The sequence below is a fragment of the Chrysemys picta genome, chromosome 10 (genome assembly GCF_011386835.1).
Source record: "Chrysemys picta bellii isolate R12L10 chromosome 10, ASM1138683v2, whole genome shotgun sequence".
In the NCBI taxonomy this organism is placed as follows: domain Eukaryota; kingdom Metazoa; phylum Chordata; order Testudines; family Emydidae; genus Chrysemys; species Chrysemys picta.
The window spans coordinates 14,145,243-14,171,813 of record NC_088800.1 but is presented as its reverse complement, the minus strand read 5'-3'; the positions used below and the strand labels follow the sequence as shown (position 1 = coordinate 14,171,813).

General features: G+C 48.9%; 1 protein-coding gene across 6 annotated transcripts in view; it reads left to right on the top strand.

Annotated features, from left to right (window-relative positions):
* The window catches only part of NTRK3 (neurotrophic receptor tyrosine kinase 3), a 324,926-nt gene extending 299,407 nt beyond the window's left edge, over positions 1-25,519 (top strand). For 4 of the 6 annotated variants that reach the window (XM_005294882.5, XM_065559292.1, XM_005294880.5 and 1 more), the window contains 2 exons: positions 21,530-21,688; positions 25,116-25,519. In XM_005294882.5, coding sequence (XP_005294939.2) covers positions 21,530-21,688; positions 25,116-25,301 — 345 coding nt within the window. In that variant the 3' untranslated portion in view covers positions 25,302-25,519. Of the gene's footprint in view, positions 1-4,176; positions 4,291-21,529; positions 21,689-25,115 lie in introns of all 6 variants that reach the window. The other 2 variants (XM_005294879.5, XM_005294877.5) reach the window with 1 other exon arrangement.
* Positions 25,520-26,571: the final 1,052 nt, after the last annotated feature.

Here is a 26,571-nt window from a genome sequence, read left to right as displayed (position 1 = left end):
GCACTGGGCAATTGTGGGACCCTGGGAAAATGGGGTTCCCACGCCCTGACCCGCTTCGTCCACCCAGTGCTCCTTCCGGGGAGCAGGGTCGGGGCGCAGGGGCTTGCCCCGCTCTGCCCGCCAGCTTGGTGCTCCTGCCAGTGAACAGGGTCAGAGTGCAGAAAAGGGCAGAGGCAGCATGTCCCAAGCTGATGGGTCCTTTCAGTAGGCTGTGGGTCCAGCCCCACCTGTGCCTGGCTCAGGTCTCCACCCTGCTGGGAAAGTTAGTGCAGCCACGTGACAGGGAGCTCCCGCAGCTAAATCAGGCCCAAACGGAGGGCTGAGCCCAAGGCAGCAAGGGAGAAGCAAGCTTGAAGGAGGCCTGCCAGCCCCCCCAGCCAGGACAGGATTAAAGGGACCACTCAGAGAAGCTACAGCAAGTCGGAATGAGCAGCACAGGTTCCGCAGGGCTGTGAGATTCCGGGCACAGGTGGGGCCGCTTACCGGAGTTATCAGCAGCGCTAAGCCGAGATGCTGTAAGAAACGAGAGCCCTCGTGGCTGAATCGAGTCTAAAGTGCTCTGGTCTGGGTGCTAGGCAAAGGAGGAGAGGGCAGTGCTCCTGCAGGGCCATGCTGTGCCCCCAGGGTATCCTGAGGGATGGCTGCTGGTCACATAGGGCCCACCTCTCCCAGGATCCAGCCCAGCCCACCAGACCAGGTGGCTGGCAGAGCCAGTTCCTTGTGCCAGCCAGCATAGCCATGTGACCTGCAGCCAGGCCAGAGATTTGGGTTTGAAACCCTTTATTTCAAGAACCTGGCTAGTTTCCAGGTGTACATGGGCTTCCTGACCAGAGGCGCTCCTGCCGGGCAGGCAGAGGAGGGCGAGCCCCTGTGCCCCGACCCCATTTTCCTGGCAGGAGTGCCCGGGAGGTTTGGGGGCCCCCCCACTTGCTCTGGCTCAGGGCCCCACAAAACCATAATCCGCCTCTGCCTGAAGGGAGTCTTTTTAATAGGATTTTCCCCTGTGCACTCACACTATTTTTTGTCTTTCATTCACATCCTCGTGACTGTATAAATACTGCAGAGGTCAACTCCAGCAAGACATGGTAACATGTAACTTCTCTGTAGTTCCTTTCATCCAAAGCCTCTGCAAACTGTGAGCCTGATCCTGCAAACTCTTACCTCTGGACTGCCATGAACAATCCCCAGGGAAGTTAATGGGACTAATCACTCTAGAAAGTTCCATACCTGGTACTATTTGCAATATCAGGCACCACATAAATGCAGCACCCCACTGAGAGTGGATACGTTTTGGACAAGAGAACACTACCGTACTCGGATACAAAGTTCCCTGAGCTCTTGCATGTCCCGTGTTAACATTTCGTCCCAAACACTCACACGCTCTCTTCCTTTGGCTGCACTGTCATTGCAAATGGCTCTTTCCTCATAATTGTACTAACCATCTGGAAATTTGTTGCTTCCTTTTGTTGATTTTATTTGTTTTCCAGTGAAGATAACATGTGAATTAACAGATTCCCTTAGCATATCTTATGCCATTTAATAATACAACCATTCAATACTTTGAATATATTGGCAAATACAAAGAACAAGCTACTCTGGGGTGGGGTGGGGTGGGGTGGGGTGGGGGAGAATTTACTTAGAAATGTCCCCGGGTATCCCTTCCAGCAGAGCCTTGCAGCCTGCCATGGAGGTTAGTTGACTCCAGCTCCCTCGGACTGACTGGGGGAAGTGAGTCCTCGACTTGAGAGCTCTGCACTGACCATGCTTTAGGGGAGACCCTAATTGCTTGTATAAAGAGGTAGGGTCCGCCATTGGTTTGGGTGCTAGCCTGCGATTTGGGTTCAATTCGCTGATCTGCCACTGAATTCCTATGTGACCTCAGGCAAGTTATTTAGTCTCTGTGCCTCAGCTTCCCATCTGTAAAATGGGCATAATAGCGTGCCCTACCTCATAGGTGATAAATATCTTTAAGAAGATGGTGAGGCATTGGGAAGGGGTTCCCACTCACTACAGGGTCTGGGAATTAGCACCTCCCCCACACCATCTAGCACTCTCTTCGGTGGGTTATTCATGGCATGACCCCCTCACTCTTTTCATGACTCAGGGCGCTCCTTCTTCATTACTCTGCCCTCTGGCCTGATCACTATATAGTCCTCCCGTTCTAGGGTAAGAAAGTCCCACCATACAATAGCCGTATGCCATTTCAGTCTTCTGTTTCAACTCCAGTGCAGCTTTGCCAGTGGCTGGTAGGGGAACCCAGGCCCTCCCACTACTCCAGGTTCCAGCCCTGAGACGCTACGACTAGCAACCTAGGTCTGCTTAGTCTGAGAGACTGTTGTTTCCCTGGGCTCCTTCCTGCCCCCTTTCTCTATGTCCTTGCCTATCTCTGGGTTTACTACCAAAGATTCCTCCACTCTCTGTGGCTACTTCACCCCTCTGAGCCTCTTGCCAGACTCCCTAATCCAGGACAGTACCCTCAGAGCTTTCTCTTCTCTTGGATTTCCTCCTTGTCCCTGACCAACTCTCTTTCCCTTTAGGAAGTAACTGCAGACCTCACCCCTTCAGCCGCCTCCTACTTGCACTTCCTGGCTTTGCACTCCTATCCCAGGTGGGCTTCATCTGCCATCAGGCCTATCAAGCCCTGGTTCCACCCCAGATGCAGCATCCTGGCCCACATTAACCCACTGAGGGCTTGTGTGGGGATAGACATCCCATCACAGCTGCTCAGATACTATGGTGATGAGGGCCATATAAGTTACTTAGATAAATACAATCTTCGGTTTTGAACTGCACAGGGAAACGTTGTCGGCAGAGATACGCAACGTACCCTGCTTGGAACTGGGTCTCTGGATCAGTCCGGGTGTGGTGAACTATGAAAATTCTCAGTGTTGTTGGAAAAAAACAGCAGGAGCTGGAAAGTATCCACCAGTGCAAGGACCATGCCGTGATTCCTTAACCCTTTCCTTACCTGGCATGTGCAGCACTGCCAGGCATAGGCGCCAATTCTGTGGGTGCTCCAGGCTGGAGCATCCACAGAAAAAAAATAGTGGGTACTCAGCACCCACCGGCAGCCCCCGATCAGCTCCTCTCCCTTCCCCCCATGCCTCCTGCCTGCCGGTGGCCCTGCCCATCAGCTCCTCCCCCTCCCTCTCAGAGTCTCCCATGGAACAGCTGTTCAGCAGCGTGCAGGAGGCGCTGTGGGGGGAGGGGGAGGAGCGAGGGCAGTGAGCACTCAGGGGATGGGGCAGACCAGGGGCAGGAAGGGGCGCGGGTGGGGGCTTGGGGGAAGGGGTGAAGTGGGGTCAGGGCCAGGGGTGGAAAGGGAGGGGGTTGAGCAACCCCTGGCAACTCATAAAGATGGCGCCTATACTGCCAGGACTGTGCAAGGACATTAGTCTAGCTGCAGTGCTGTAGGATGTGGCCTTGCCTGGTGAGCTTATGCAATTAGCCAGGCATTAGAACCCCCCAAGAGGTGCGAGAGACATACATGCATATGTAACAGGTGTCTTTCTGAACACACATCTCTCTCTTTCCTTTCTGCTTACTGCCACCCAAACAGGATCTTTTTTCTTAATTAGTTAATGTTTTATTAAACAGGAGGTACCTAGCTCAGAAGCAAGAGGTTTAACTCAGAAGCTCACACAACCCATACAAAAATACTGCATTAAAAGAACATAAAGGTTGCAAAGTGAAGCATGCAAAAGTCAGGCACTGGAAAGGTCAAGACTGCCTGTGCATCCGTAACTTCTACATTCCGATGTATCACCCTACAGTCTTTAATTATATGATCGTGAGCTATTATTCCTGCAAGGACACTGCTCAGTAAACACAGGCAATTGTTCATTATTTCTTAGTGTGCATTGTGTGGCCCCATGTCTCATTTGCTGCACACCATCCAACTTCCACACTGAGATTTTTTTTCTTTCTTTATTGTCTTTTTCTATGTCATTCATCACTGCAGTGTCTGAGAACCTCACCAATCTCTATCTGCCCAGCACTCTTCTGAAGCCGGGAAGTTTTATTTCCCCATTTTACAGATGAGGACCAGAGTTACAGAGAGATCAAGGGAATTACTTGTGGTCACACAGCAAATCTGTGGCACAAGCAAGACCAGAACCCAAATCTTGGGAGTCCCTAGCTATGGCCATAATCACAAGGCTATCTCTTCTCTACCAGGGGGCCTCTATATTATTCACTACACACCATACAACATCTGCAGTGAAAGAGGAAAGGATGCTATGGATACCACCTTCATTCATGACACACCATACAATATCCGCGGTGAATGAGGTGAGATGTTCAGGTCCCAAGAAAAGTCACTACACAACCTGGCCTCATTCATTCTCCAGCATGTACATTGCTTGAAGCAGGGGTCCTGTGAAAAAATAGTGTGTGATCATGTAACTGAAAACGGTATCACATTGCAGAGGTACAGGGGGGCAGAGCTAAGGTTATACTTTGGCTAAAGGAGAGTCCCCTGAAGCTTGTAATAGCAAAGGGCCTATGACACACTGTAGTGCTCATTCCATCCAGCAGAGAGCAATGGTGCACACGCGCACACACACACACACACACACACACTTGCCAATTCATTACAGTACAGTATAGACATGGGGCTCTCAACCTTTCCAGACTACTGTACCACTTTCAAGTATCTGATTTGTCTTGCGTACCCCCAAGTTTCACCTCACTTAAAAACTACTTGCTTACAAAATTGCTGACGTTCTCCTTTTTGCCATATAATTGTGAAATAACTCAATTGGAATACAAATATTGTACTTACTTTTCAGTGTATAGTATACAGAGCAGTGTAAACAAGACGTATGAAATTTTAGTTTGTACTGACTTCGCGAGGGCTTTTTATGTCACCTGTTGTAAAACCAGGCAAATATCTAGATGAGCTGAGGTACCCCCGGAAGACCTCTGAGTACCCCCAGGGGTACGTGTACCCCTGGTTGAGAATCACTGGTATAGACTACTAGAGCAATTTGCTCAGAGGGCTGTGTGCAAAGTCACTATGTGAACTAAGTCCCACATTCAGTTATTTAAATTGACACTTATTCACCCAAAACAGGCATGGTTAAGAAGAGGTTAGACAAACGTGTGTCGGGGTGGTCTAGCTATGTAATCCACCTAAGTGCAAGGGGCTGGACTAGATGCCCTCTTAAAATCCCTTCCAGCCCTGCGTTTCTATGATTCTGTGTCTGGGGTCTATGGGCTGAGGGGAGCATCAGCATGTGGGATTTGAGCGTTCTGTTTTGGTACTCATGTTTGAAAACTGGGCCTGGAAACTTTTTTTAAAAGTCATAAGAGCTATATTATACCCGGCTGAATCCTTCCAACAAGTTAGAAGATTTTATTAGTCTACGATCTGAAAATAATTGCTGCCATTACTATTTAAATTGTAAGTGCTCCAGAGGGAGCAACCTAAGTGGGTCTAAAATACATGCAAATAGCCTTAGTCACCTTAAAAATCCCATGGGCCTTATATGCATCAAACACCAATCCCTGATCCACATGCAGAGCACCCGTTGGCATCAGTGGATTGGAGGCATTTGTGTATCAACTGGTGGGGGCGGTATGTGGGGGTTCTGTGGACGGGATGGTTCCTTCGGCTGGGGTGAGCACTGTATTGCAGGCAGTTCCATAAGGCATGGCTGGGGTATAATGTACCTGGCTCTGAGAGGGGCAGCATTAACTCTGGTGACTGGAGCAGAAGCTTTCAGACTGACCCACAGCGTGTGTGCGTGTGGGCAGAGGTGAAAAGTTTCAACAGAGAAGGAGACAGCTGGTCCACTCAGCGTTTTACCTCAGGTTTTCCAAAGAGAACGCCCAGGTCTTTCTATCGTTGGTTTTGATGAGTTCAGAGGATGACACAGAGCACGAGGACATAGGTGGTGGTTACTGGCAATGCTCCCCCTCGCTCGAAGGCTAATAGAGTTCTCCAGCTGGTGTCCTCACCACCTCACAAACGAGGCTGTGTGAAATCTTGAACTCCTTTCTCCCACATCAGGAAGGGTGACCCCTTGCTCGCCCCACACACACCCCTTCCTTCTTCCAGGTATCACTGGGCAAACCCAGATTTGTCCCTCTCAGAAAGCTCAGTTCAAAACAGAGGAACTCCCCCTCCCTGCAGTCACATGCACAGACGTGTCCAGTCAGACTGTGCTTCACAGAGCAAACCCTTCCTCTTCACCACCCTGAACAGGGCCACCACTCCTCCCACCCCTGTCCCACAGCTGAGTTGTTTGTTGGGATGAGTCTCAGTGCATGGACATGAATGGGCCGCTTTTCAGGGGTGCCGAGCACCCTCAGATCCAGCCAAAAGGAGCTGCTCTGGAAGCCAACTCATAAACTGTTTCCCAAGGCGCTGACATGGAGACAGTGTCTTGCGTCGTGCTGCAGCCACCTCATGCTTCACTGACAGCATTGCAGAGTCTTGACACAGCAACTTTATGCATTTAAAAAGCGCTGACTCTTGCTCTGTAATGATAGCAACATGGCCAGTCCCCTGACACTGCACAGAGATAACATACTCTTGCAGGTTACTGAACACCGAAATGGGAAGGTGCTAAGAGGTTCAGAGATTAATTACCATTTAACTGGCCGTGTTTCAATCTCTGGATAAGGCTGTAGTGAAGAAGACAAAAATACCCAGATAATTTACCCTGGTGCTATATAGTAGATTACCCTGTACTTATAAGGTCACTAGTTACCCTGTAATTAGAGTTCTAACACATGGAAGCCAGTGCAAGGCTTCTGAAACAACATGTTACCACTTCAGCACCTGGTGTCATAATAGCAGAGGGATGGCAGCAGAGGGCAGGCGAAAAACCTCATTATGCACATATTGGAGGATGTTAAATAGCTTAAAAATTCAAATGGGGCCAGGGGGATTTGGGGTGGGGTGGGGAGAGAGGCCATATGTAGAAGAAAGGAGAGAGAAGTGACAGACCCAGGGTTTCTGAGATACACAGTGGAAATGGAAGGAGATACAGACTATGTGTGCTAGGAGGTTTTGGACTGGAACAGCAGGTGTTGCTGCATTTCGGGATTGAATTGCATCCGCAGAGCTGGAGGACATGAGGCCTAGCGCTTTGACAGAGCCACAGGACTGGATTAGCGGGATACGGCACAGGTCCGGGCTGAGGAGCACCAGCAGGACTATGTTAGGAGAATGCAATACTGGAAGGCCAGGGTGTGCTGCAGGTTGGAACTGAGGTACTTCAGTAGCAGCATGTCAGGGCCCATGACTGTAATACCAGGTGTTCCTGCAGATCAGGATTGAAGTGGACTGGCAGAGCAAATGTATCTGCCACATTGGACCTGCCCACACTGGGCCTGCCTCTAGTTACTAGTTTCTCTCCCTCATTTTCACTGGCATTAAATTCAAACAGAGAGCGAGAGAGTTTGAAAGAGTCTTTGATTATAAAGCACATATTCCATTAACATCACACATCTCACGTGGAACCAGTTCTGTCCCATACACAATAGAACCCCTGTAATGTGCACTTGTATCATTTCCCCTTGGGTCACATCCTATTTTCTTGGGGTAAACACTGTCCTCTTTGAATCGTGTGACGGGGAAGTTCACCACAGAGCTTGTGTGATACGGCAACACAAAGGCCAGTGCACTTTGAGGCTGTATGTACGGAGCAATCACATAAAGGAGCAGGGAGATAGGTCTCTGCTCCAAAAGTCTCTACCGCAGGCATACCTCAGATATTACTTCCTTGTGCAGGCAGGCTCCGTGCCACAGCACCACGTTAACAGAAAGGTATTGACAAACCCAAAAGACTTCAGAGAAGAGCAGCAGAAATCATGAGGGGCCATTGATTTATGAAGATTAAAAGGCCTAACTATGTTTAGCTTGGCTAAGCAACGACGAAGGGAGAGGATATGACAGTCTGCAAATATTGGAAAGCGGCAGATTTTCAGAAGTGTCAGAGAAGTGCTATTTAGGGCTGTACATGGAAGTTATCACTAGGAGCAATGGGATGGAGATAAGAAGGAGAAAGGCAGCGTGAACATCAGGGAAATCTCCATGACAGTGAGATGTGTTTGGCTGTGGAGTATTTGCACATGGGAAACAGTGGAAGCCCCTTTGGGATGTTTAGAACTGAAGCCATCAAAATGTCCTTCAGGGGACAGTCCTCCATTCGCAAAGGGGTGATAAACTGAGTGGGACATAGCAGGTATTTTCCAACACTAATTCCTTTGGTACAACATCTTTTAGTTTGGTGTATAGATATGTGGCCAGTGTGTGTTTCTCCATGTGTGTAATACACACGAATACAGAATTCCTGGAACATAAATATAGGGCCAGATCCTCAGCTGATGTAACTCAGAGGAGCTTCAATGAAGTCACTTCTCCACTCAGTAAATGACCTGGCAAGGATATAATCTAGGAAGAAATGATGCCTTATGCATATCTGCATTGTGTCATTCCTCCCACCAGACACAGCTGAACATTAGCGGTTTCTGTATTTCTCTCTCTCCTTCCGTCCTTCCTCTTGTGGCTAACCCTAATGGAGAGATGGTGTCCAGAGAGACATCCGAAAGATCCATCTGGTTAAGACAGTTGACCATCCAGGGGCAACACAGGCTTCCAGCAAAAGCTTTCATTTCTGTCCCACCGGGGGGGTGGGTTTAGCAAAATGCATCCCTTAGGGGCTGGATGGCTCAGGGCCTCCGGTTGGCTTCAGGAAAGGGAGCCAGTGGTGCAGGAGATGTCAGACAGCAATATCTGAAATGGGCTCTTAGTTCTTCCTAGCGCTCATGGCATTTAGGACCCAGGCATCAGCATATTCCTCGGTTTGGTTTGGTTTTAAAAAAAATACATTTCTCTGCCAAATAAAGTGCAGAGAAGTGTTTTAATAATAGACCATTAGGATAAGCAGGTCACTGGACACCGTGGATGCTGGTCTATCGAGAAGTTCTGGAGACATCACCAACCAGGACAGTGAACTGCAAGTCACTCTGACAACAAATGCTTGGCTAGAAAGGGACAGGGTGGGGACTGTAGTCCCAAAATTCAAAATTAGCCTGTTACTGTTTCCAGAAACAAGTCCCAGATCCATCTTCGGCATGGGCTACTGCTCCCCCTAGTGGTGCTTTGAAGTCTCCATTTTTCTGCTGCTGCCTTCTTGTAACCCACTCAGACACCTCCAGCAACTGTCCCCTTCTGCTTCCACTTTTCTGTGGGTGCTGTCACCTCCGGGAGTCTCCTGTTTCTGTGCCCCAGCACTTTTTTGCCCATGCATTATAGCGTCTGGGACGTGCAAGAAAAGAGCTCCATCCAGTGCAGAGCATTCACCTTGCTTGGCCTCAAGAAGTGGAGCCATTAGCAACACATATCAAATCACTGCATCATCACAGTGTCTAAAATGTGTGTGCTCCAAATCCTCTCCAGCGGTGCCTTAACTCCTGGTTCTACCTTCCTTATGCTTCTCCCCCATTGACCAATGTCAGAGCAGGCATTGCTCCCCTAATGGCATTGACTAGTTTAATCGCATTATTAGTGGGTGTGACGTTGCAGTCCTGAATGTTGAGATCTTCATTCTGACATGGGATGTAGTATGTTTGTTTGACATGCCATCCATGCCTTCTCTGCCAGTAACTGGTACTTGACTAGGCCAGGAATCAAAAGCAACTTCAGTCTGAAGTTACTCAATATTTCTTTGAGGTTTTCAAGCTGATAACCCACTGTTCTAAAACAGTGTGAGACTCTCAGCCTAAGAGGGGTGAAAGCACCATCACCTGAGATGTTTAAATAGACTGGAGAGGACAAACCACTAGCAGAGGTACAGTAAGGAACTGTCCCGTGTTGGTCCATAAGAGATTGACTAAATGTGACCGAATGGATTTTGATGAGATGGTCCTGATTTAATGGAGATTGTCTACCTATCATATTTCTAAAGGATCCCTCACTTTGGGAAAACACTAAACCCCCGTATTGTAGGTGGAAGCTACTACTACATTTGCAGAACAATAAGGGGCAGATTTTTGAAATCGTCCTTTAATTTGTATATACACTTTTGCACACGTCTCCTGTTTGCACACACAATTTAGGAAACTGCATATGCTGTTTAGGCACGCCACTGTATGCATGAGAGTTACGTGTGTGCAGTTTTTAATATCTGACCCAACGGGTTTATTAAGTTATTATGGGCTGGTGCAGTATCCACCGAGGGTAGGACAAGAAATAATCAGCTTAGTTTGTAGCAAGGGAGATTTAGGTTGGATATTAGGAAAAAATTTCTAACTATAAGGACAGTTAAGCCATAGAACAGGTTACCTAAGGAGATTGTCCAGTTGGACAATCTCCAGTGTTGGGGATGCCACAAACAACTGTCAGAGATGGTCTAGGTATACTTGGTCCTGCCTCAGCACAGAGGGATGGACTACATGACCGCTTGAGATCCCTTCTAGCCCTACATTTCTATGGCTCTGTGATGTTCCATTGCAGCATGATGTGCTAACATCCCAACATTGCAGTACAGCTGGGTTCAACACTGGCAGCTTTCAGGTCGCCCTCCAGAGTAACTGTTTCACATATAGAAAGGGATTTATGTATCATGGGGTTCCCAGGCCCTGCATTGTATTAAATTTCTGTCTTTAAGCTGCCAGGACATTTCTGTCTCTGGCTGCCAGGCGTGAGCTCAGTGAAACTGACATTAATAGGAAATAGATTTCCAAACAATCAACCCTAATGAATTTTGAATATTATTATGATTAATGCCAAGGAAGTTGAACTGATTATCCAGCATCCAGAAGTTAAGTAATGGAGCCTTGTCTAAATCATGTATACTCCTCAGTCAGGAATGGATCTGGCTGCAGATGAAAAATGGACATGATTTTTCCAGAGAGGGTTTCATGGGCAGGACAGAGAGATAGGGGTAATGGAGAGGAGAGATTAAGAGATACCAAGATGACACTGTCTTTGCATGTAGTGGTAGTACATGCAATTTGTTTATCACTGCAGTTTTTTGAGCTTCATATCTCAGCCCATTTTGTGAGTTTACTTGCATATTACTGAGCAAGGATCTATTGACATAAAACTCCACCTAAGTTCATGCCCCGAGATGATGCATGTAGAAAGAGAAACGTATTGAAGACATTGCTTGCAGCCTGCTGTTTTGACTTAACGCCCGTCTATCTGATTAGCTGTTGATCCCTGACACACCCATCACTGTATTATCAGGTCACTGTCAGGTTATACCACAACGCATGACGTGATGATGTAGTGCCAGCTCCAAAACATATACGCTTGTATGATCTTGCAGATATGGGAGACTTTAAAATCAGTCTGAGAGCTGGTAATATGCAGCCCAAAAGAGATGTCAGTTGGCTGCATGCCAGAATGAGGCTGGGAGAGCGTAAAGCAAAAGAGAAGGTGGTTGGAGGGGGTTAGATAATTTCAGGGGTAGCCAAAGTGTTGGTCAGCAGGCCAAAATGGCCTGCAGAGTTCTCCAGTGTCCCTCACAGGAACCCTTATCACTAAACCTCAGGGGCTGCCCCTGGACATTCTTGCAAATTTCCATCTTGATCCAAGCAACATTAGTTTCTCAAAAAGAAGAACAGGAGTACTTGTGGCACCTTAGAGACTAACTAAATTTGTTAGTCTCTAAGGTGCCACAAGTACTCCTATTCTTCTTTTTGCGGATACAGACTAACATGGCTGCTACTCTGAAACCTGTCATTAGTTTCTCAGCGCATGATGGAGAATTACACACTGGGACCACAAGTAGCTTGGGTCAATATAGAGCGTTACATGCTGATACCAGTAGCTTCCATGGGCCACACCTCTTTATTAAAGTTGGATACAGCTGGAAGACATTCCATTACATCAGTGTTTCCCAAACTTGGGATGGGAAAGCCCCTGGTGGGCCAAGCTGGTTTGTTTACCTGCCCCGTCCGCAGGTCCGGCCGATCGCGACGCCGAGTGGCCGCGGTTCGCCGCTCCAGGCCAATGGGTGCTGCTGGAAGTGGCGCAGGCCTAGGGACATACTGACCGCCGCTTCCAGCAGTTCCCATTGGCCTGGAGCAGCGAACCGCGGCCAGTGGGAGCTGCGATCGGCCGGACCTGTGGACGCGACAGGTAAACAAACCGGCCCAGCCCGCCAGGGGCTTTCCCTACACAAGTGGTGTCCCAAGTTTGGGAAACACTGCATTACATGGATGTTAGGTGCCTCTATCCACCTATGCAGCCTGTTACTATGCGCAGTTTGGGCAGTGCCTGGGACATGGTGTCTGTAGTAGCGGATGTGGTTATGAAGTTGGTAGCATTGCTAGTGCCCGCGCTGAGCACTTTGCAAATCAGAGCTGAGAAAGGCTTTCCTCACTGTTACTCCAGACATTTGGCTTGTGTCCGGGCTGCACCTGGACAGTTTGTAGGACCAGCTGCCTCCCCAGCTGAACAAAATATGACCGTGACGTGTAAAACTCCACACGTGTTCAGAAGGTACTATTTTTGAGGCATCGTTTTGGAAGCAAAAGCGAAGTGCTGGATCTTGCTCATTTGCATATTTGCATGTGATTAGCCTAGCTCCTTCATAGCAGTAGTTGCTGATGTCTGAGCTCTGGGGGAACACGAGGGAAGGGTTGAGCTGTGGTTTGGGCACACTGAGTTCTTGTCTGTGTTCTTGGCAAACATAATTAAAAATATCTGTGAGTTTAATCCTCTATTTCCCTTTTTGTAACCACTCTCCGTGTTACCTCCGGCATTTCTAGGCAGCAGGTAATAACCGAGAACAATCCTGGATGCAGGCAGCTCTTAGATAGTAATGATTTATCTCAGGCCATTTTGAGGTAGCAGACTTTACCTCTAGCTACAGCCACCCCTCCATGTCTGCTTCCTCTCATTTGCATAAGTAATTGGCAGCTTGTTAATGGCTCATTAGGAATGCTGAAAACCGTGGGATTGAAACAAACTCAAAGGAGCAAAGACGGGGGGAAGGGTGAAAAGGACGGTGTCCCTGCTTGCAAATTACACTGCTGAATTCCACCTGATTCAGAATCGCGGGTCATAAACCAACCAGATTGTTAAATGAAGTACGGAAAAAAACAATGTCAATGGGAGGCTTTATTTTTAGACTTGTATTTAAACACAGAATGCGAGTCTGTCAGGAACAAATAGTCCGTCTGCCTCCAGGAGGCGTGTCTCGCCCCCTTCCCGACCTTGCAGTAACTTTATCTGGTCAGCTCCCCCTGCCTCTTAACAGGTACATCCAGCTCTCTACATCCACCTTATGAGAAGCGCAATTGGTTCCAGCAGAAGTGATTCCAGCCTCCTCTCCTCACCTCACAGCCAGGGCACTGCATCCTGACCCGTAGGGGGACACAGGTGCCAGCTACTGTCTGGTGAGGAGAGGCTGTGCCTATTTGTAAACGCAGACATGGTCAACCTGTGCAGGGCACTTCACTGAGAGCTATGAACAGGGCCCAGTTTTTGCCCTATGAGATATAAGTTGCCTGCAGCTACTGACACCCAGGCAGGACGCAAAGCCTGCTATGTGAAGCCGCGAGGGTGCAGAGCTGGCTGTGTAATCGTTACACAGAGAGACTGGAGATTAATGCAAAGGCGGTGACTGCCATCCCCATGGGCAGTGGAGGGAATGCAAAGCAGCTGCATCAAGGAGACACAAGAGGCTGAAGAAAATCAGTTGGTGTTTGTTTGTTTTTGGGGGGGAAGGCGATAGTTAATTCTCCACTCTGGCTGCAGCTGGGACCATTTGAATGAGCGAAGTCACAAGGCCCCAAGTCTCTCGCTTGTCCTGCTGGATCATGGATGAAGAACAAGAGCTTAAAAGCCCTGAGTGCGGTGTGTTCTCTCCCCTGCTGTAGGCCTGAGCTGTGCCCAGCAAAGAATTTAGGTTAAGTGGAAGGGCTAAAGCAGGGGAAGAAAGGAGCGGGGGCAGTCTGTCTGATCTGCTCTTTGCAGGGAGCAACAAGCCTGACATTTGCAGTGAGAGGTTGTGTTGAAGGGGAAAGAGCATGGACTGCGAAGTAGAGCAGCAGCAGGAGGTCCCAATCTGGAGATGCTGTGACAATATCAGGGGAATTGCTTTGCAAGGCCTTCATAATCACACAGGATACTCCCCCTCCAGCTGGTGTGTCCAGACAGGAGAGATCCGTGCAACTCTGAAGGCAAGATGGGGCTGGTGAGAGGACCTACGTTAGGAACATCTACGAAACTCAGAGGCTTTGCCTCCATGAATCTGGAGCCTCTGTTGCAGCAGAGCCCAGATCTGGAGCTGGACCACACTGAGTTACGCATCTGCCTTGCAGTCTTTCCGAGTCTTTTCCACACATTTATAAGGACAAGTGATGTTCTGGTACCAAACAGCAGCCTCTCTATTGAGCGGGATCCTTTCCATTTGATTTTTCTTTCCAAAAGGAGTGGAACAAGGAATTGTTTCCTTCGTCTTACATTTCTCTAGGGCAGCGGTTCTCAAACTGGGGCTGCCGCTTGTGTAGGGAAAGCCCCCGGCGGGCCGGGCCGGTTTGTTTACCTGCCGCGTCCGCAGGTCCTGCAGATCGCGGCTCCCCCTGGCCGCAGTTCGCCGCTGCAGGCCAATGAGAGCTGCTGGAAGCGGCGCGGGCCCGTACTGGCCGCCATTGGCCTGCAGCGGCGAACTGCGGCCAGTGGGAGCCGCGACCGGGCAGGTAAACAAACCGGCCCGGCCCGCCAGGGGCTTTCCCTACACAAGCGACAGCCCCAGTTTGAGAACCACTGCTCTAGGGCCTTTCATCATGTATAAACTACATACATGGTAAAATGGAATTCCATCTCCCGCAACTCCAAATGAATACCCAAACACACACGTGCACTTAAATGCAGCTACCTCTGGTGTGGAACATGCCAGCTGTTTAATAGCAAAGCAACAAGACAGTTTAGAAAAGAAAAAAGAAGTATAATGTCTGCAGGGAATATTTAGAGAAGCAGAATGTAGCTGAAAATAAGCCAGGACATCAGGGCTAACACCCTGTCCTTCCACAGAGTGCCCTGGAATCCTTAATGAACACAGGGTCTCACTTTTACATCTAATCTGAAAGCTGGCACTTCCAGCAGCGCAGTATCTACTAGCGTCACACTAAAGCATTGGATTCAGCACTGACTCCCAGAGAAGACTGCTCCCTTCTGGATTTCCAGCAACACTGGGAATTTCCTGTGGGGTCTTACATCCCAATCCTTACAAAGAGCAACCTTGCTTAGCTTGTGAGCACTCACAAAATCACAGCCTGCTGTGGTGGGCAGATGGCAGCATCACTTGTTGTTTTTGCCAAATGCAGAGGCTTTCCCCGCATCTCAGCTGTATTCACTCTGCTCTTACTTCCCCTCAGAAGACGACCCAGGCACCTGCAGTTCTTATTTACTCAAGAGTGCTCTAGATTATTGAACAGTAAGTATTGTCCTCGGCAGAAATGAACGCGCCCTGATGGGGACACACATCTGGTTGTTGGAAGAAGGTCCAGAGGTGAGAATCTTCAGGTGCTTTTGGTGCTGAGGTTCTAAAGGACATGCACACATGTTCCATTCCATCCCAGCCTGGGAAGTCAGCCAGTTCTGCAATTGAAGGAGAGCTCTGCTCTGACCCACACACCCAGCCGGAGTTGAGACAGCAACCACAGAGCATGTGTCCTGTCACCAGGTTTAAAAGGAATTAATTTGCTGAATGGATTCAACGGCATTCACAAACCAAACAGGCAGGGAGATGGCACCAAGTTTTCTAATTCCCCCTACGTTGGCCAGGAAGAAACCAAGCAAACAACATCTAACCTTCCAGCACACAAAAGGCAAAATTCACCAGAAAACTGCCTCATTTAAAGAGACACATTTTCTGTGACTCAGACCTGAGTAGCTTTTCCTTGAGGCAGCAGCAAAAGCAACGAGAGCAGAGGCCTCCCAAATGAACGCCAGCCAAGTGACCCTTCCTCCTTCCGAGCGATCCCCTGTGTACATTAAACGGTTTCCTGGGCATGGATCACAAATTTGGGTCAGGCGCAGTTAGAGGGTGTTTGGAGGAGTTGGATTCTGGATCCTAATGCACCAGCTGGCCCTTATCTCCAGAGTGGGGATCAGAACCCAAAACCCCTAGATCCAAAGTTAACGGGAGTTCTGGGCTAGGGTTTTGGCCCAGGCCTGTCTTTAGTTTTGGCTACGTCTAAGAGAGTAGGTGCCCAAGCGCCCCATTGTCTGAAACACTGCACTACCTTGGCAAGCTTCTCTGTGACTTGCTGCTGTATGGCCACACTCACTTGGGATGGCATGTCTTTTTAGTCCTTCCTAATCAGCTAGATGTCATTCAGAAAGCGGGGACAAGGAGACTTCTTTCCCCAGACACCAGGCTTCCTTTCTGGCAGTCAAACCTGGAGCCTTATAATAATAATCATACATAGCACTTATATAGCTTTACATCTTCAAAGTGCTGTACTAGCATTAACTAATTATCCCTCTCCCTAATGGCCATTAATCCTGGCCTTTCATGAACCTCCCCCATTTCCCTGAGGTTCAGCTCTAATACAGCAGTAAGCCACTCTACGGGAGTGGCCTGCTATCTTGCAATCTGCTGCCTTGGATGTGTAATGAGGCCCCAAAGCAAAGGCCAGGTGCTCTGGGCCATTGGAAATGTGCGATTATAGAACAGTGCATGACCTTGAGAGTGGTTTATCCTGATTCTAAGATGGCTATTTTATCAAAAGACACTTCTCCACAGCTCTGAAGCAAATGCACCGCAGGCTGCATTCATTGGTGGGCATCACGTTACCAGGATAGTATTGGAAGGAGCAGAGCCAGGGCCGGCTCCGGGGACCAGCTTAACAAGCAGGTGCTTGGGGCAGCCAAGGGAGAGGGGCGGCACCTGCGGCAATTCAGGGGCGGCAGGTCCCTCACTCCCTCTAGGAGTGAAGGACCTGCCGCTGAACTGCCGACGCCAATCGCAGCTTTTTTTTTTTTGCTGTCACCAATCGCGGCAGAAATGCTGGAGCCGGCCCTGTGCAGAGCAATGCTATAGTTATACAAGTAATTAGTGGCAATAATACACACTAGTTTGAATAGCAAGGAGGAGGGGGAGTTCTTTTAGGAGCAAAGGAGAAGAAAGGAAGAATTTAGGCTGAATGTCAGGATAAACTTCTTGAGAATGAAACCTGTAACCAGGTTGTAGAACGTCTCTCAAGGGGAGTTGTGGGGATTGCATCGTTTGGGACTTTAAAGGCTGCACTGGACAATCCTGCATTGCCCCAGGTAGACAGGTCTGGATTTCAGAAGAGCTCTTTTCTAGCTCTGCTGTGTCTGATTCTGGGTGGGAGTGGTGGAGGGTGGAGAAGAGAGCGACAGGAATCGTTCAGAAATGATTTTGAAGCAGCAGTCTCTTGACAAGGAGTCAGCCTGCGCGATCACTGTTGTTGCAGGAAACTGCCACCCTGGGCTCTGTCTCAGCAAACTGTGGATTGATTGAAGCAAACTTTCATCTTCCCTATAAATATACATAATGATTCTCTCCGGAGCCAAGGACATGAAATGTAAATTGGCTCTGCAAAAGGAAAAATAAAGTCTGTTTTGTAGACAGGTTTGTTTAATAGCCTCATTTCTCTCCGGTGCTTTTGCCAATGGAGGCTACTCCAGGTGGTCCCAGGTATAGTGCACAGGCCTGGGAATCATGCTTATGTGATTATACAGTGGGAAGCGGGGGTTCAGAACAGGGAAGAACCCCCAAAGGGCAATGCCTGTTGTAGCCAGCACATGGTGTAAGAAGGATCTTCTGTTATCCAGGCCACATGCCAGCTTATGTACTGTAGCCTGTGCAGTCTAATCTGTCTGCTCTCAATTCTAGATTATAACGTTTGCAACATTAGCAAGCAGCGGGACATAGTAGAATGAGCACAGGATCCAGGAACGCCTGTGTTCAATACCCAGCTCTGCCATGACCGACTGTGAGACCTCAAGCAAAGTCCTGTCCCCTCTCTGTGCTTCGGTTTCCCCATCTGTGAAGTGGGGATTATCATTTATATCCCTAATCAACCTAGTACGCGGCTGGTGAGGAGTTAATGGCTGTGCCTTGAAAACGTCAAATGGCAGGTATTACATTAACTCTGCACCCACTGAAAACTGCTACTCTTCTGAAATACAGAACTCCCAAGAAACCCTTACTTACAGCCCTAGATTGGGCATATTTTGGGCTCCAGAGTCTTTTGTTTTTGCCTATGTCAGGGTTTCTCAAACAGGGGTCGCCGCTTGTGTAGGGAAAGCCTCTGGCGGGCCGGGCCAGTTTGTTTACCTGCCGCGTCCGCAGGTCCGGCCGATCGCGGCTCCCACTGGCCGCAGTTCGCTGCTCCAGGCCAGTGGGAACTGCTGGAAGCGGTGCAGGCCGAGGGACGTACTGGCCGCCGCTTCCAGCAGCTCCCATTGGCCTGGAGCAGCGATTGACAGACCTGTGGACGGGCAGGTAAACAATCCGGCCCGGCCCGCCAGGGGCTTTCCCTACACAAGTGGTGACCCCTGTTTGAGAAACCCTGGCCTACGTCCATCTTCCTAATGAATTATTGGTATTTTTTTCAATAACAAATACATTGCACATGAAGTACAGAGATGAGAGGAGCCCCTGGGCACTCCATGTCTGTGAACAGATGAACTAAGCCAAAATTCTGTCATTACATCCTTGGGACAACAGCTGACCTTGTATTTCACTCTATGGGTAATTTTTCCCCAATGTGTGTGTAGAGACGGCCAATGCCTTGGCTCATGGTTTGGCTCATTAGAGATGAGATGGACTATTGGTTCTTTTCTCTACTTTCACAGCCAGATCCTCAGCTGGTATAAATTGTTGTAGTTGCATTGAAGCCAGTGAAGCTACACACCAGTTTATACCAGTTGAGGGTCTGGCACACAAACTTCCTGACTGGCGCGGGTCTAGTTCAAAAGGAAGTTAAATGTACACAATATATATTTCACTACTTGTATCTCCCAAAAGCTCCAAGATATGGCAGATTTACAGAGCTCTGCAATGATTTCAGGATTGCTGGAAAACTGAGTCAATGCTACTAAAGGAGTGCAGGGAGCCAAACATTAGCACAAAATAATTTTCAGTAACTAACTTGGATATATGTCATGTTGTGTTGACAAAGAATTTCCTTGGAGTCCTTCAAAATAAGGGAAAGTAAGTCATAAAAGCTGGAAGTGCAGGAAAGAGCTAAAATCGCAGCCAAGATTTAAAAGGAACAGAGGAAAGAGTCTTTCCAGTTGCAATAGGAATAGCATTCCTGGGGGTTCAAGGCAGCAAATGGAGAGCATTTCAGCCAAAGATGGATCTCTAACTGGGAGGTGTGGAGATACAATAAGCTGTTCATCCTCACGAATTGCAGTTTTGAGCATCTGCGCACATTAAAGTGAAAGATAGTTTTCAGACTTTAAAGAATCATACTTCTGGTAAAATTAGGCTGTACTAAGCACTAGAGCAGAGGTTCCCAAACTTGTTCCGCCGCTTGTGCAGGGAAAGCCCCTGGCGGGCTGGGCCGGTTTGTTTACCTGCCGCGTCCGCAGGTCCTGCCGATCGCAGCTCCCAGTGGCCGTGGTTCGCTGCTCCAGGCCAATGGGAGCTGCTGGAAGTGGCGGCCAGTTCGTCACTCGGCCCGCGCCGCTTCCAGCAGCTCCCATTGGCCTGGAGCAGTGAACCGCGGCCACCGGGAGCCGCGATCAGCCGGACCTGCGGACGCGGCAGGTAAACAAACTGGCCCGGCCCGCCAGGGGCTTTCCCTATACAAGCGGTGGAACAAGTTTGGGAACCACTGAACTACAGATAGGGCCAGTTGACAGAACTCTGAGAGCCTGGATCTGCACCCCATTAAACTCTGGGGAAGTTTGGATCACCACTTCCTGGTTAAGGGCTCTCTCTGCCATGTGTATTACCCATGTCATAACTTACTTTGAACACCTCCTATGACATTGTTTCTGTAGCTTAGTGTTGTAGCTTGCCTCTTTACTGACACTGCTTTAGCACTAGCAGCGATCTCATGAAGCAGGGGAGCTTTGAGAATTTGTGAGGAAAGCAGGGACTTGCAAAGCTTTTTCTTTTTGAGTACTGTTGCCCCCTTGACCGAACAGTAGCTGAAACCGGGGGCCTGGAAGGATGGTTTCTCTTTGGATGGGAAACCAATGATATGGAGTCAGGATACTGTCTTCATGTCATTTGTTACTTACAGAAATGTACACCAGCCCTCTTTCCACGAATGGCAGCAGCACACTGCACACAGGCAGCCCCGTGTTGCTGAAATTTCAGGCCAGGCGCTCCAGCCCCTGTCCCAAGAAGCAGCGGCCTTTGCCTCTGCTCATCTCCAGAGGCCGAGAAAGACTCCAGCCGCTTCATTCCAGCTGCCATGTGGTTGAACTTTAGTGCTTCCACTGGTCGGTGTCTAATAGTATGAAAAGAGCTTCCCAAGCGTGCGCGTGCAGAGACACACGCACACAGAAGGGAGTCTCTCAGCATCAGTACGAAAGGAATGGTAGTCTAGGACACTCTGCCCTCGCAAGAGATGAATGCCGGAGACATGGAGCCACACTGCTCTCAACACCTGCTGTTCAAAACTCCTATCAATTAGTTATTCCTCTGCAGATGGTGATTCCTGAATTGAAGGACAGAACAGAGAGAAGCTGGTTCTGCTCAGAGACTTTAGTTGTACAAAAATCTCTAGCAAGGACAAGGTGATTCCTTCTGCTTTCCTGCTGCCACGGCTTGTGTACTTCCCCGGTTGGACTGAAATGTCCTGACGATGGGGGAACTCTGTCCCAGAAATGCTTCCCCTGCCCAGTATTCCTCAGAGGAATAGTCTCAGGCTATTCTTTCAAGGGCTCCACAGATTTCAGACATTCTGAAGGGGAAGGCTTTACTTTGTGAGTAGGTTCTTATGCTGCGCCCATCACCGTGGTATCTAAGGGTGTGAAGGCTAAGCCTTCATCCACTGACTGTGCTTTTGCACCTGCAGTTGCTTGAGTGGATTCCTGGTGCAGTTTTCTGGGTACACACCCCTTTGTGCAGTTATTTAATAGGAGCCCAAACCGGTTTGAGGCTGTCCTAGGCAGCAGGAAAGCTATAAAGAGCATTGACATACCTCTGCCGTACGTATTTCTATGTATTTCAGGCATAAAACTGAATATGCCATTCATTCTGCAATATCTAGGCCCAGGAAGGCTAAGGATAGTGCTTTGGTTTAGACTGTATATTTCCTGCCTTTTGTTGCTTCATCAGCAGTTGAACACGTTCTAGGCATTTTGTTGTATTACTTTGTAAGTCAGGTTTGGGAAGAGGGAAATCTTTGGAGCTGATCATTTATCTCTCTATATTTTACTTCCGATCTCTCATATTATGATATTAGCTAGTTTGCATTGATGGGTGAGTGTGTGGGGGTTAGAGGGAGGAGTTAGTGCAGGCTACCCATGTGTATGCTCAGACAGGCTAGGCAAGCTAAGTGCAGCCTTTCCCCTCTCTTATGGCTCTGATAACCCAGATTTGCCTGTGCCTTTGTCCCCATGCAGGTTGGAGGACACACCATGCTGCCCATCCGCTGGATGCCCCCTGAGAGCATCATGTACCGGAAGTTCACAACAGAGAGTGACGTGTGGAGCTTTGGGGTGATCCTCTGGGAGATCTTCACATATGGGAAGCAGCCCTGGTTCCAGCTCTCAAACACAGAGGTACAGGATAAACCAGGGCATCTTGGACTGGGGAGTGGAGGGGAGACGAGACATGATGAAAAGGGGCTTAGCATGCTTGTTGCAGGATGTTTCGGGCACTTTGAGACCTAGAGGTGGGTCATTTTGCCTCCCTTATCCACCTTGGAAGCCAGGGTACACCACCACCTTTCTCATTCTCAGGAGGAAGTCCTAGCCTTCCTCCACCTCGGGTGCCACTGTTCATAACAGCATCATGGCCTCACAGAGGAAGGGCTAGGTGAAGCCATGGTTTCTGTCTGTGAAATGCAGCCTGACAGAGGCTCTTACTTTGAGAAGAGCCCCCAACCCATAATTCCTCCCAACCCACCCCTGCCCCTTCCTCCTGGGTTTGAATCAGTCACAAGTAAAGTAAGGTTACATGGAGGGCTAATGCGCCCCACACTGGCACTCAGTTGGCTGGCTTTAAGCAGCAGCCCGTATCAAGTAAATTATTTCCAGCAGAATTCCCAACCTGGGGCATGTAAAATGTTGGTCATAGCGAGGGCTGCAGGTGGGGAGGTGCAGGAATGGGGTGGACCCCAGTATTTTATAGAAAGCTGGGTCAGGCCATTCAATGTGCACCCCAAAGAGTGGGGGAAATTTGGGAAATACCAATGCACAGCAAACACCTATGGTCCAGGCACTTCCCTTGTGTGTTCATGTACAACTCCCATTGACCCCAGTGGGAACTGCGGGTGAATGCGGAAGGGACAGATCTGACCATAAAAATGGAACATTATTGCTCACGGGGAGAAGGGCTGTTCTTCCATTGCCATCTTTGCAACAATGCTTTCAGAGCAATCAGTGCGTTGAGTTTAATGGTCACCTCACGGATGTTCACAATAACAGTGGTAATTAATGCTTGCCACTCTTATGGTCTTTTTCGGCATAGCATTTAAAGCACCTTTCAGAGGGATAACTATTATTCCTATTTCACAGATAGGGAAACTGAGGCACAGAGCCTGACACAGTGACAGAGCTGGGAATAGATCCCAGGTCCCTGGATTCCCAAATCCATGATTTAGCGACATACCCATCACACTGTTTGGCTAGATAAGCACAGAAGCATGCTCAGAACTGGGACTAGTAGGGGTTGCTGCAGGTCAGGCTCAAGTTACATCCAGGAGAGGCGGGTTTGGAACAGCAGGCAGTGGTCCAGCTCACATTTGAGTGCAGTGACAGAGCTGTGCCCGGGAAACGTGCACATTTTTATCCGATTGTGTGTCTAATGGATTTCAGAAATGTTACCTCTTTTAACAAGAAATGTGCATTTTCTGCTTTCCGGACACAGATCCCTTAATTGAGTGAGTGCAGAGAGGGACTATCCAAGGTGCTTCTTTACATCGCTAATACTTGCCCATTTGTGAGCTCAGTGCACTTCCCGAAGCAGCACGCACAAACATTTTAGAGACACAAAGGGTGAGAGAAATGATCACAGAAGCCATTTGTTATGATACTTAATGAGCTACTCTTGCATTTGCCTTGGAGATAAATACACACGCACACAAATGAGCGTGCATACATCCCACATGGATGAGTTGTCCTGCTGGAACCCAGACCACACAAATGTCTCTGCACCTGTCTTAGTTTCCCCGTCTGTGAAATGGGGATAATCAAACTAACCCATCTAATAACCTTAAACAGTGCTTTGAACATATAAACTGGTACCGTTGGGCTAGGAATAGTACTGCTACATCCAGACAGGGTGACTTTTAACCATTGTCACCTCCATCTCTACGTGACCCCATCCTCTGTCCCTTTCCCTTTTCTCCTCAAAGGAGAGAATTCACAGGCAACCTGTGCAAAACATTGCACATTCATCTTCCCAAATGTTCAGGACGTGTTTGCTGTTGGCCTGCTGGGTAGAAGCAAGCTATGGAGACTCATGCAAAGTCCAAGGCCCTCTGGAGAACTGACTCCACCAGATCTTAGACTGTCACTTTTAATGAGGATGAGCAGGTCTGGGACACACCTTCTCCACTCCGGGACATCTACAGGGGACATGAGTCTAGATTTTGTCTGGCTGTTGGCCGATTAAAGTTAAAATGAGCATTTTTAGACATTCTGCTAAACCCTAGAAGAGACCCTCGCTGAGGGGAAGATGGAATAGGGCACATGGCTACTGAAAGACCACCTGAAGACCCAAAGCGAGCCCTACTGGCTAAATCTAAACTTTGCTTCCTCTCTAGAGATAGGGGTTCACCCTGGGTCTTTCGAATACAGGAAGCCTTTTAGTGGTCCTAGTTCATGTCTCTCTGCCTGCTCCACCAAGGGTCCGAAAGTTGACTCTGCCATCAGCTCTATGGTGATGGAGCCTTGTCTGCAGCACTGCATTTCCATCGCCCTCCCATCAGCAGCTCCTCCTAATCGCTTCTCCTTTTGCTATGTCTATGCAAACATCAGAGCGATAACTATCTGTTTGGATGGGAGCCGGGGCCCATTACTAGTCACAAAGGATAAACGTCAGGCCCCCCTTGCTGGTCTACTTGCCTCCCACAGTTTGGGATCTGTGTTTATCTGCAGCGTGTGTCGGGTCACTCAGATACCGCAGTGCCGGGACACAACACTTCCCAAACAGGGGGCTAGTCGGTGATAACAGCTCTCTGACAAGTCACTTTTTTCCCCCTTTACATCCTTTTCTCTGGCGAGCAGGATTCAAAAAGCAGGTGCTTGGGGAATTGTTTTCCCCTGGAGTCACTCTAAAGACACCATTTCTTGCTGCACGAGCTGCTCGCAAATTTCTCATTAGCGGCAACGACCTGACCTAGAGCGAGGTGTGAACATTTGCAAGATTTCCTTCCATCATGAATTTGATCCAAGATGAAATGGTGTTCTTTTTTCTGCTTTCAAACATCAAAAATTAGACAAATTTGCCCTGGGAGAGGCAGGTGGGAGATGATGCTTTGAAATCCCCCTAGTAGAATTTTCCTGTGTTTCACCATGGAAAAGGCTTTTATTTTCTGGGGGGGGGACACTGATTATATTTAAAAAATTAACTTTTTCTTAGACCATCAGGAAAAACGGACATATCACTTTCAGGTTCAGCCTCTCCACTGTATAAATTACCATTGGACTCCTTCTTTGACTAAGCCTTCTGGTCCATAGGTACAGTCAGGTAATGAGGTGTCAAACTGGGAGGAGTTGTGCCTGGAGTTAATAGTGGTTGCAAAATCAAAAGCGTGTTTCATTGAGATTGCAAAACTGCAGCTGCAAAGCAGGAGGCAGGTGCTGAGAATCTGTTGCTGCATATCACCACCTGGGAGCCCGCACACCTCAAATCAGAGGGATCTGCCGGCTCATTAGTGCTCGGATGAAATGTTGGTTACCATCCAGGGCTAAGCAGAGTCGGCAAAGGGACATTCTCGGCGCGTTGTTGTGTGGGACTCACCCTCTCTGTTCTGCGTTTCAGGTCATCGAGTGCATCACCCAAGGCCGAGTCTTGGAGAGGCCTCGAGTTTGTCCCAAGGAGGTTTATGACATCATGTTGGGCTGCTGGCAGAGGGAACCTCAACAGCGGCTCAACATCAAGGAAATCTACAAGATCCTTCATGCTCTTGGCAAGGCCACACCAATCTACCTGGACATCCTTGGCTAGCAGTGGCCACTTGTCAAAAGTTCCTGCTCCTTCCTTCCTCCACCCTCCCCACCTCCTCTTCTCCCCAACCCTTTCAGCCCCCAAGCAAACATCTTCATATAAACTCAAGTGCCTGCTACACATACAACACTGAAAAACAAAACAAAACAAAAAAAAAACAACCTGTAAGGCAGTTTGGCTTATATATATTTATAGATATATAGATATAGATATATATACCTTCCACACCAATACAGAAAGAAGCTGCTGTTACAGAAACTATAAGACTTTACAAAACAAAACAAAAAAGAAGAGAAGAAACGTAAAGTACTTAAACAAAAAAAAGGAGGAATCTTTTCCCCCAAGCTGTGGAGCAGTGAAACATGACCCTGCTGTGCTTTGTCCGCTCGTGCCGAGCTCAAGACTCTTGCTAGCGCAGAGAAAAGCTCTGGGAGGAGGCCCTGCCCCGTTTGTAAGATATGCACTGAATGTGTGACTCAGTTCCCTCCCCCCCCCCCCCGGGCGTTCGGGCGCTGAGCCAGGGCAGTGCCCCTGGAGGAACTTGCAATTCCGCCCGCCCTGCTCCACCCTTTTCCTCCTTTTGACATTGCAGGACAATTTTTCTAATTTGCCAATTCTTAAATGTAGAGACTCAAGGCTTTCGGAACATACAGTAAAGGATCGCGGCATCTACGGGTAAACCACACACGAGAAACAGCCACCCTCCCACAGAACACAGACAAGAGGAACTGAACCTTTCTATTGCCCAGCACCAACCCTTTGTCAGACTCTGGGGATCAGTGCCGGGGACCAGAGCAGCTGCCTGGGAGAGCCATACAGAGAGCAGAGTTGGGGAGGGGCCTGTGCCATTCTAAGGATGCTTTGACCGCACTTCGGCATGGGGGACAGGCACCCAGCCCATGCATCGCCCCCAAATAGAGGGCGGTTTTGAAAGCAAAACCCTCCGCCCTGCTTCTTTTGCCAGGGGACACAATAGAGATGTGAGGAGAGCCCCCGCCATACAGATGGGCCAAATTCATCCCTGGCGCAACGGCGCTGAAATCAGGGCTTTCCCCCAGGGTGTGTTCAAAGGCTGTAGTTTGTCATCTGGCTGGGGACTGATTGGCACTGCCACAGGGGTGCTCTTCAGGGTTAGTATGCCATGCTGCCCCTCCTCTCTTTCCCCTGCCCCCACCATCCACCCCCCTCTCCCTTCGTCCAGTACCTGCCAAAGGGGTGGGGGGTGCAGGGGAAACAAAGGGGTCTGGGAGATGGCTGGGAACCTATCAGC